Here is an 11,756-nt window from a genome sequence, read left to right on the forward strand (position 1 = left end):
GTCTCCCCACCATTCCACCCGGGGAGACAAGGGCCTACAAGAGAGAAGGTCAATCCACCTTTATTGGAGGAAGCCCTGCCCTGCCACTGCTTTAAATGCTGCAGGCCTGGCCGCACCCCGGCGCTGGGGTGGGGGGGCTCAGACGATCATCTCCAGCTGCCGGGCATATTCGATGACCTGTTTGGCCAGTTCCGTGGAGGGGATGGTGGTATCTTCTGGCTTCTGCTGCTGGCTGGCAAAGCTGTAGTAGTTGTTGAGGCCCAGAACCCACCCTCGCTGCAGGAAGGGAAGGGTGACAGATGGGTGGGGTGATCACACAGGCTCCCTCCCCACCCCACAGAGCCAGCACTTGCCCACCTGGGCCCTGGCTCACGTTCCTTGCCAACCCTACTCTACTGACACAACTCTAGACAAGTGACTTCACCTTTCTGTCCCTCAGCTGCTCCACGTTTGAAGCAAAGGACTCTAATCACACAGCTCCCTGGGTCTGCTATGAGGATTCCGTGAACCAATACCTCTAAAGCTCCGAGAAGTGTTTGGCCCAAAGTAAATGATCACTAAGTATCAGCTGTCAACACAGCTGAAGTTCAATTTCACTTCTTCCAGTCTGGTCTTGACCCTCCTCAGTTACCCTCCACCCCCTGCCCTAGCACCTCCAAGGGCACTATTGGTGCATAAACACCCCAGGCCAAATGAGGCAAGGTCTTGCAGAGAAAAGCTGCATCCTCTAAGGAATTTTGTTAAGGACAACAGCTCAACAGGCCCTGGGCATCAGCGTCCACCTCCACCTCCTGCCAGGTGCTATGCTAAACAACAATCCACATGTTAAATTCCAGCCCCCACTCTATGGATCAGGAAACTGAAGCTCAGAGAAGTTCAGCAACCTGCCTGAGGTCACACAGCTGGATTTAAACATGTGCAGTCTTGCTCCAGAGTCCCTCCAGGCCCCCCCACCCTACTGTGAGTGCACCCCTGGCCCCACGCCTCCCGCCCTGTGCCCCAGGCACCTTCTTGGCGTAGTCTGTCATCTTTTTGGGTGTGTTGAAGAAGAGGATCCGGGTGGCCTCAGTGAAAAGTATCTTCTCATAAGCCTTCTCAATGCACCCAGCAATCTCGTCCCTGAGGAAAGACAAGGTTCTCATTACTGAACACAGACAACTCTCCAGGCCTTGTCCTCCCAGGGCTGACATGTGTGAGCTCTGAACTTTCAGTTCAGCACTGATGTCTGGAACATGCTTCCTGCCCTGTCTCATCCAGGCTTGGAAAGGGGCACGAGTGTGACCAGAGGTGCAAAGCCAGGGCCACAGCAGGGTCCAGATCTCTGAGACTACTGGGCTCGAACTCTGAATCCCACTCCCAGTCATTAGGACTTCAGACTGTCTGAAACCCAGGCTGGGACTCACATGAGGGATCTCTTTACCGAATCACCCCCCTATATACCCAAGGGTGCTTGCTGTACCCCATTTCTAGATCTAATCCTGAGAGGGTTCCTTGCCACCCCTGTTAAGAAGCACAAGATCAACACTGAAGTAGAGAAACAGCAAAGATCAAGTCACTGAAAACAAAGGCGTGAGCTCTGGGGACAAGTTAGTGACACAGAGGGTGCATCTCTTTCTGATGTATTTTATCTCTTAGACCAAGCAGCAGGTATGCACTCACTGCATACTACTACTTGTTCATTTTGGAGAACCAAATTTTTTTTTTAAGTTTTTATTTATTTATTTGACAGAGAAAGAGAAATCACAAGTAGGCAATCAGAGAGAGAGGGGGAAGCAGACTCCCCGCGAAGCAGAGAGCCCAACGTGGGGTTCAATCCCAGGACCCTGGGAGCATGACCTGAACTGAAGGCAGAGGCTTAACCCACTGAGCCACCCAGGCGCCCCTTGGAGAACCAAATATTTATTTAAAAATAACCTAAACTTGGGGCACCCGGGTGGCTCAGTCATTAAGTGTCTGCCTTCGGCTCAGGTCATGATCCCAGAATCCTCAGACCGAGCCCCACATCAGGCTCCCTGCTTGGTGAGAAGCCTGCTTCTCCCTTTCCCAATCCCGCTGCTTGTGTTCCCTCTCTTGCTGTGTCTCTGTCAAACAAATAAATAAAATATTTTTAAAAAAATAAAAAATAAAAATAATCTAAACTCGTAAGCTAGCCCTCCTCACTCCCGCCACATCTCTGGGCTTAGTTTTAGTTCTGCCATCCAAGAAATGGAAACCCATCTCAGTCTGGCACTTTGCATCCATGAACCCGCTCTGCCACCACCTGGACCCTTTTATTCCTCAAGGGATGTGTCAGTGTCCTGCCCACCTGCCCATGTCACATCACTTGTGCACAGAGCCACCCCTGAGTGGGACTAAATGGCCCCATTCTAAGGAAGAAGAAACTGAGGGTTCCACAGTTTAAGAGACCTGAGGTGAGGTCACATGCCTCATGGACTGGAGCACTTCTAAAAAAAGCAGCTTGGGTCCTGCCTGCTGAGCGCTGTCTGGGTGCCAAGCCCAAGCCTGGATCATATGGGCACACAGATAAACAGCCCCCAGTGAGATGAGGGCTGTTTTCCACAATCTCATGACAAGTTCCAGTTCACAGAGAAGGAGAAGTGACATGCCCAACCTCTCCAGACCACAAGGGGCCAGAATGGGCTTCAACTCAGGGCTGTCTGACTCCAGAGTCCAAACTCTCTGAACCCCACAGGACCCTGCCCCACCCCACACACCTGATAGTGTCAAGCAGGATGTCAATGAAGAAGGTATAGCTCTCAGCAGGGATGTTGCCTTTGGCCAGGAACACCTTGTTATAGCTGCCCTCCATCAGGTACTGTAGAGGCCAAGGGTGGAGAGGAAAAGAGGATAAGGAAGAGGTAGCATAGGGGTCTGCGAGCTGAGGCCTCACCACATTCCCAGTGCCTCAATAATCTCCTCTGCTAGAACACCCTTAGAGTAGTCATGATTCCCCATGCAGACTGAGCACCTCCTCTTCCAGGAAGCACTCCCTGGTTTGTGTACACACACACACACACACACACACACACACACGCAAACACGCATGCACATCCTTTCTCCAAACTGTCCTGTGCTGATAGCTAATTCTCTTACCTATTCTCCAATCACAGGAGAGAGAGCTGGACCCACCCCAGAGCTCATCCCTCCAGTCATTTGCCTGCGTTGTGCAGCCAGCCATAACTGCTCGCTCCCATCTTCTCACCACAGCAAACTCCTCCCATGAGACCTCAGCTCTAGGAACTACCTCCTAAGTTAGGTACTAAAGCTCTTCCCTGATAATGCTCACCTTGTTCTAGAAATACTTTCCTCTTGGCTTACTCTCAGCCCACACCAGGCATGTTTCTGCCTCGGCACCTTAGGCTGCTCCCTCTACTCGGTTCACTTCCCCTCAGATGTCCACGTGGCTGGGTTCATGGCCACTTTCAAATCTTTCTCAAATCTTACCTTTTCAGAAGCTCCTCCCTGACCACCCTACAAAAAAATTCACCGCTGCACCAACTCTCCACCCTCCCCACTTTGTCCTTCTCCATAGCACTTAACATCTGACAGAACACATAGATTACTTAATCTTTTTGTTTACTGTCTGCTTCCTCATCTGAATGTCATGCCCACCAGATCCTGGATTTTAATGTTTTGTTTGTAGAACAGTCTGAAAACCAATCAATGTCATGGCACGTGGCTGGGGCTCAACAGCTGTTGAAAAAATGAGCAAATGAGTCCCCAAGTTAAAGACAGGTGACCCCAGCTCACTCCTCCAGGAAACTCCCCTAATGTTTGCACCTGCACCACCCCCTCCAGATCCTCCCTCCACGCCCATTCCCCAGCCTCACCTGCTCAAGGGACACAGGATGCTTGATGTATACATTGGTCTGGATGTCCTTGGCAGGCAGCCGCTCCAACTCTGTGTGGAACTCAGCCACCCGGTTCTGGGACAGCAGGAAGAGGAGGTTGAGGCCCAAGAGCTGATGCATATAGGCTGACTCGGGGAGCTGCTCCCTGTGGACGAGGATGGGAGAACCAACGTAAGGAGGGCTTAAGTATCTATGAGCCCCCGGCCCCAGCCTCCAGAGACCCTGATGGACCCGTGGTGTCTCCTTGCAGAAGTATGGGGTCTTGAGTTTTCAAATGAAACTAAGTCCAGAGAGGCATGAAGTCACAAGTCGTATGGGCCCAAGAAACTGACCTCACTCCAGGAAAGGGACTCAGACTCAGTTTCCCCAACTATAAAAAGAGAATTACCGCAGCATCCATCTCTTAGAAGGTAGGTCAAGTGAATAAGGGTTAAGTGAATCAAATGACTTAAACCAGGTACAGTGATCGGAACAGTACTTGACAAATATTGTGTGTTAGCTGTGATTATGATATTAGGAGTTATCAACCTTACTTAAGGGGGAAACTGAGGTATGGGGAGGTGAAGTCATTTGCCCAAGACCACATAATCAGGAAGCAACAAAATCAGTTTCAAACTCAGGTTTGTCTGACTTCTAAACATGTCAAATTCTTAATTATTAATCCACTCAAGCACCATTGAGTTAAAAAACATTATGTTTTATATTCAACACATTCAGTGAATCCCTGCTCTGGGCCCAACCTCATGCTAGGCAGTACTGGAATGCAGCAGTGACTAAGACCCCTCTGACTTTAGGAGTTCAGTGGGGGAGACCAGCTGAGATAGGGGAGGCAGAGTCAGAGGGATCATGGCTCAGACAGCACTGGAGGCTGCAGGAAAGTTTGGTCTGAAGCCTGAGAGCTATGGAGAGCCATGACAGATTCCAATCAGGGTACCAATATTGGTCAAATTTTAGCATCGCAAAGAATTTACTGGCTGTCACGGGGTATGAATTGAAGGGGGCAAAGCTGGAGCCAGGGCAGGTGAAAGGCAGCTACAGTGCAGAGTAGAAATGTAGTATAGGAACGTGGAGAGGGGAAGAGACTGGAGGCCAACAGAGACCGAATGGTACAATCTCAGGATAAGGACCTCCAGGAAACTCAAACTCCTGACCCTGTACACTCTGGGGACAGAGTTAGGCAAACAGGGAGTTTCCAGTTGAAGGAAGATGACCTAAGACGCTGGAGAACCAGTGATTTAAAAACAAGAAAAAGAGTTTTCCCTTTCCCCTATAAAAGAGAGTTCGTTTCCCAAAAAAAAAAAAAAAAAAAAAAAAAAAAAAACAAGAAAAAGAAAAACAAAAAACTACCATATAACCCCTTGCCCCCACCCAATCAGGGGCAGGACCCATCCTCACTTGTAATCGAAGTAGTAGCATTTGAGCTGGGCCATGTAGCGCTCGAAGGAGGGGATGTCCTTGCGCAGGATACTCCACTGGGCCCCGATCTCCAGAATGTCACCTGTTGGTGACAGGGCAGGTTCTCAAGAGGTGCCTGAGTCCCTCTCCTGACTACCACTCCTGCCATTCCTCCCCTCACCCCCAGCCCATCACCCCCCACCAGCCCCAATCACTCACGGGCCAGAATGAGCTGCTGTTTGGTCAGTTTGGTCCCTGTAGTTGGCAAGAAGTTGAGCTCCAGCAGAACCAGCTGACAAGGACAGCAGAGAAGGAAGGAAAGAAAGAAGATGGGACCTCAAGTACAGGTTTACTTACTTTTGCAAAGCCTCAGTTTGCCCACCTAGGAAACAAAACTAATCATCATCCCTGACTCAAAGCTGTTGTGAGTTTTAAAGGAGTCAGAACAGAGCCTGGGCACACTGAGTGCCCACTTAGGATGACCTCAGGTTACAATTATAAATAGACCCACTGGGAAAACAGGAAACATCCTCCATCCCTGACTCAATGGAATCAAGGGGGTGGGAGGACGCTAGCACCTTCAGTTTTTGGCAGACCTTTTCCACAATTTATTGGGCTGGGCCCAGCTACACCTCCCATTACCCCCAGATCTACATCCCGGAGGAAAGGGAGGTAACATCCCCCCATCACCCAGCCCACATATAATTTAACAGACACGCCCCATTCAGAGACTCAGTTCAGCCCACATTACTTGTACTCCTTCCCAAACAACGTTTGGTCTGAAGCACCCTGAACCCCATTCTGGTCCTCTCCTATAACAATATTTTTTCTAGATTCAGTCCTATTCTCAAAACTCGGCTGCCCACCCTCTCCCACACCCCACCATGCGTCCTAAGTCCCAGACTTGGTCTCAGACCCTGACTTGGTCTGGTCTAACCACGCAATCCTTCATCTCAGCCTCCTTTCATCACCCTGGGCCGTCCTCATTCCCCACTTGCTCTCGTCAAGAACCCACCATCAGAAAAAAAAACTCCAATACGCCCATCCTGCCGCTCCAGCCAGCTAGGCCTCCAAACACCAAAACTTGAACCCCCCACTTAGTTATGCCTGAACATTTTCATCACTGGCTCCCCCCACCACGCCCCGCCACTGTGGAGCCGTCTCTGATCCGTTCCAAATCTCTCTCTCTTTTTTTTTTTTTTAAGATTTTATTCATTTATTTGACAGACAGAGATCACAAGTAGGCAGAGAGGCAGGCAGAGAGAGGGGGAAACAGGCTCCCCACTGAGCAGAGAGCCCGATGTGGGGCTCGATCCCTGGTCCCTGGGATCATGACCTGAGCCGAAGGCAGAAGCTTTAACCCACTGAGCCACCCAGGCGCCCCCCGTTCCAAATCTCTTCTTCACCTCTCGAAATCCGCACTTTGGCAGTTCCGAATCCTTCACCTTACTGGATCTCCCAACCCGCCCTGGTTTCGCCCGCGGCCGGGAACTCAGCTAGGTCTAGACCCTAAGACAGGCCCCCGCCAAACCCTACCTTGAGACGGCCCAGCTCTTCACCACACTTGCTAAGATTGGGGCTTTTACGGTTCCACTCGCCCTTAAGTTGCTCGTACATGCCGGCCGCGACCTGAAGAACTGCACCCGAGGCCGCCGCAGAGCCCGAGCCCGAGGGGCCCGGCGCCCCGTTCACCGCCGTGGCCGCCATCTTCCGTGATGCGGCAAACCTCCGGTCCGATTTACGGCAGCGTCGCCTACAGACGCTCGCCCGGCGGAAGTGGGGCCGGGAGGTGGAGCCCAACGTTGGGGGCGGGGCCACGGCTGCCGTCCTCCGCCCGCCGCGGTTTGTATTCAGTCGATCTCGGGGAGGTGCCCTTGGAGTCCGGCCCTTAATGAACATGTCAGTCAGTGCTCCGCCTCTGCTGTCATTCAAGATGGTGACCGGAAGTCCTCTCTTGCCCTAACTGAAAATGGCAGCAGTCACAACGCCTTGCAGCCTCCCGTAACCAATATGGCTGTCATGGCTTCGGTCTAGGCGTTCGCGACGCTACGTTTCTGTCTTCGAGAGTCCACCTTCTCAGAAGCTTCTTTAAGCCAAGAGGGGGCGGTAGTGGAGCTATGTCATTATTTCCATTTTATAAACAGGCTTTGAAAGGCTCGGTAACTTTCCCAGAGACTAACCATCGAGATTTGAACCCAGGTCTCCGTGGAGTCTCTCAGTGCATCCTTCTACATTTTCTCCAAGCTTACAAAAATATACACAAACTGTACAAAAATCATCCAGTATTATGCCTTAAATACCACATATACGCGGAGGATTCCCATTTTTTTTTTTATCCCTACTCCCATTTCCTCTGCATATATCACACCCGCCTATTCAACATGTCCTCTTTTCTCAAACCCAACTCTCTGTCTTCTTCAGAATGTCAGCTCCACAAAAGCAGGGATATCTACCGGTTTTCTTTATTTCCGTATTCTCAGCATGTGGTACACAGTCAATGAATATTTGTTGATGAGTGAATGAATGGGTATGTAAAATTGCCTGTCTTTCAAAACGTTTTTTTAGCGGCGCCTGGGTGGCTCAGTGGATTAAAGCCTCTGCCTTCAGCTCAGGTCATGATTTCGGGGTCCTGGGATGGAGCCCTGCGTCGGGCTGTCTGCTGAGCAGGGAGTCTGCTTCTCCCTCTCTCTCTGCCTGCTTCTCTGCCTACTTGTGATCTCTGCCTGATAAATAAATAAAATCTTTAAAAAAAAAAACACTTTTTTAAAAGTTTTTATTTCAATTCCATTTAGCTGTGTTATTTTTAAGAGTTTTTAAACAAAAACTGAGTCGTGCTACACATATTTTCTAAAAAAAGCAACATGCTTCTTTTTTCTGCCAGTCTGATAAGGGACAACTACAAGTTTTTAGTTGTTTTCTTTTGCATTAGCATATTAATGAAGTTGAGCATCCTTTGTGTTTATTGAACATTTGGATTTCCTTTTTGAAATTTTCTGTGTGGTCATTGCATCTTCTTATACTTTTTTTTTTTAAGATTTTATTTATTTATTTGAGATAGAGTAAGAAAGACAGCAAGAGAAAGCAAAAGCAGGGGGGAGGGGCAAAGGGAAAGGGAGAACCAGACTCCCCACTGAGCAAGAAGCCCCACATGGGCTCCACCTACCTGAGCCTAAGTTGACTGAGCCAACCAGGCGCCCCTCTAGTTATTAGTCTTTATCATACAATTTACAAACATTTTCTGCCCTTCTATGGGTTGTTTTTTCACTCTCTTGATGGAGTTCTTTGATTCACAAAAGTTTTTAGTTTTGATGGGGTTTAATTTGTCTATTTTTTCTTTTGTTGCATGGACTTTTAGTATCATACTTAGGAAATCATTGCCAAATCAAAGGTGAAGATTTTCACCTGTTTTATAGTTTTAGATCATTTTTTTTAAAAAGATTTTATTTATTTATTTGACAGGCAGAGATCACAAGTAGGCAGAGAGGCAGGCAGAGAAAGAGGAAGGGAAGCAGGCTCCCCACTGAGCAGAAAGCCCAATTGGGGGGGGGCTCTATCCCAGGACCCTGAGATCATGACCTGAGCCAAAGACAGAGGCTTTAACCCACTGAGCCACTCAGCTGCCCCAGTTTTAGATCTTAAATTTAAGAAGCTGATCCATTTTAAGTTAATTTTTGTGTATGGTATAAAGGTTCAAATTTATTCTTGTGCATGTGGATATCTAATTTTCCCGGTATCATTTGTTGAAAGGAATGTCCTTTCCCCCATTGGGTGGTTTCAGCATCCTGGTCAAAAATCAATTGACTGTATACATAAAGGCTTATTTTCTGAGCTCTCTATTGTATTCTATTGGTCTATATGTCTCTCTTTATATCAGTATCACACTGTTTTAATTACTGTAGCTTTGCAGCTTTGAAATTAGGAAGTATAAGTTCTCCAACTTTGTTCTTCTATTTCAAGACAGTTTGGGCTATTTAGGTCCTTTGAAATTCCATATCAGTTTTAGGATGGGTTTCTCTATGATTGCAAAATTGCCACTGGGATTATGAGATTGTTTTGAATCTGTATATCACTTTTGGTCTTGCTATGAGCTGAAATCCCCTAAAAATGTAAATATTGAAGCCATAAACTCCCAATACCTCAGAGTGTGACTGTATTTGGATATAGGGACTTTAAAGAGTTGCTGAAGTTAAAGTGAGGCCCATTAAGGTGGACCATAATCCAGTTTGACAAGAATCTTTATACAAAGAGGAAATTTGGGGGTTCCTGGGTGGCTCAGTCACTTAAGCATCTGCCTTAGGCTCAAGTCATGATCTCAGGGTGCTAGGATTGAGCTCCCTGATCAGCGGGGAGTCTGCATCTCCCTCTTCCTCTGCCTCCTACCCCTGCTCATTCTCTCTCACTCTCTCTCTCACTGGTAAATAAATAAATAATCTTAAAAAGAAGAAGAAGAAGAAGAAGAAGAAGAAGAGGAGGAGGAAATTTGGACACACAGAGAGATATCAGGGATGTGACCACACAGACTATGTGAGAACACAGCAAAAGAACAGTCATTGACAAGCCAAAGAGACAGGCCTCAGAAACCAAACCTTCTGGCAATTTGACATTGAACTTTTAGACACCAGAACTGTGGGAAAACAAATCTCTTTTATTCAAGTTACCCAGTCTGTAGTATTTTGTTATGGCACCCCTAGCGAATGAATACAGGTAGTACTATCTTCTTAACAATACTAAGTTTTCCAGTTCATGAACATAGGATGTCTTTCCATTTGCTTACATGTTCTTTAATTTCTTTCAGCAATGTTTTGTAGTTTTCAGTATACAAGTCTTTCACCTCTTTGTGCAAACGTATCCTTTTTTTAAGATTTTAAGTAATCTCCACACAGTCAACATGGGGCTCAAATCCACAACCCTGAGATCAAGAGTTGCATGCTCTATGGACCGAGCCAGCCAACCACCCCTATAAAACTTATTCATATTTTATTCTTTTTGATGTTGTGAATAGAATTGGGTTTTTTAAATTTTCCTTTTCAGAATAAATGAAACAAGATGGGATTGGGAGGGAGACAAACCATAAGAGACTCTTAATCTTACAAAACAAACTGAGGGTTGTGGGGGGTGTAGGGAGAGGGTGGTGGGGTTATGGACATTGGGGAGGGTATGTGTGATGGTGAGTGCTTTGGAAGTGTGTAAATCTGGCAATTCACAGACCTGTACCCTTGTGGCTAATAATACATTATATGTTTATAAAAAAAATAAAAATTTTTAAAAATTTCCTTTTCAAATTATTCATTGATAGTGTATAGAAATACGATTGGTTTTTGTGTGTTGATTTTGCATTTTTCAAGTTTGCTGAATTTACTTATGAGCTCTGTGTGTATTCTACGTAAAATTTCCTGTCATCTACAGAGATAACTTCAGTTCTTCCTTTCTATTTTGAGTGCCTTTATTTTCTTTTTCTTTATTAACTCCTCTGGCTAGAACTTCCAATAGTATGTTAAGTAGAAATGAGTGTCCATGATCGTTCCTGATCTTAGGGGAAGGCATTCAGTCTTTCACTACTGTGTATGATGTTAGCTTTGGGATTTGTATTTATTTCCCTTATTTAACCCTATTTAACTCTAGTTTGTTGAGTATTTTTATTATGAAAGAGTGTTGAGTTTTGTCAAATGTTTTTTTTCCCTCCATCAGTTGAGATGATCATGGTTGTATTTCCTTCATTTTATTAATGTGATGTATTACACTGGTTGCTTTTTGTATGTTGAGTCCTTGTGTTCCAGGGATAGATCCCAATTGGTCTCAGTGTATAATCCTTAGAATACAGTGCTGAACTCAGCTTGGAAATGTTTTGTTGAGGAGTCTTGCATTTATACTCATGACGAATATTGGCCTTTAGTTTTCTCATCTTGTAAAAACTATCAAAACTGACTTAAGAAGAAATAGAAAATCTGAGTATGTCTAGAATAGGCAAGGAAATTGAATCTGTATTTTTTTTTAAGATTTTATTTATTTATTTGACAGAGAGAGGTCACTAGTAGGCAGAGAGATAGAGAGAGAGAGAGAGAGAGAGGGAAGCAGACTCCCCACCGAGCAGAGAGCCCGATGCGGGACTCGATCCCAGGACCCTGAGATCATGACCTGAGCTGAAGGCAGTGGCTTAACCCACTGAGCCACCCAGGCACCCTGAATCTGTAATTTTTTTAAAAGATTTATTTTTTTAGTATTTTTTTAGAAAATTTTCATTTCAGCTAGGTTATTCCATTTGTTGGTGTGCAGTTGTTCATAACATGCTCTTCTAATCATTTTTATTTCCATAAAGAATAGATAGATCATTGTTTTTTTTTTTTAAATTCAATCTGCCAATATCTGCCTTTTAATAGGCAATATTTTTAGTTTTATTAAGACATGTTTTACGGGGCTCCTGGGTGGCTCAGTGGGTTAAAGCCTCTGCCTTTGGCTCCGGTCATGATCAGGCTCTCTGCTCAGCAGGGAGCCTGCCTCCTCCTCTCTCTC

At 46.4% G+C, this 11,756-nt stretch overlaps 1 protein-coding gene across 1 annotated transcript; it reads right to left on the minus strand.

The window, feature by feature from the left end:
* Positions 1-43: 43 nt before the first annotated feature.
* PSMD8 (proteasome 26S subunit, non-ATPase 8) lies at positions 44-7,160 on the minus strand. The gene is made up of 7 exons (XM_032323396.1): positions 6,783-7,160; positions 5,466-5,538; positions 5,247-5,349; positions 3,831-3,996; positions 2,715-2,815; positions 1,008-1,119; positions 44-276 (listed from the first exon to the last, which is right to left on the minus strand). The coding sequence occupies exons 1-7, from the start codon at positions 7,143-7,145 to the stop codon at positions 139-141; spliced, it is 1,056 nt and encodes a 351-aa protein (XP_032179287.1). The 5' UTR covers positions 7,146-7,160; the 3' UTR covers positions 44-138.
* Positions 7,161-11,756: the final 4,596 nt, after the last annotated feature.

This window comes from Mustela erminea, chromosome 19 (assembly GCF_009829155.1).
Source record: "Mustela erminea isolate mMusErm1 chromosome 19, mMusErm1.Pri, whole genome shotgun sequence".
In the NCBI taxonomy this organism is placed as follows: Eukaryota; Metazoa; Chordata; class Mammalia; order Carnivora; family Mustelidae; genus Mustela; species Mustela erminea.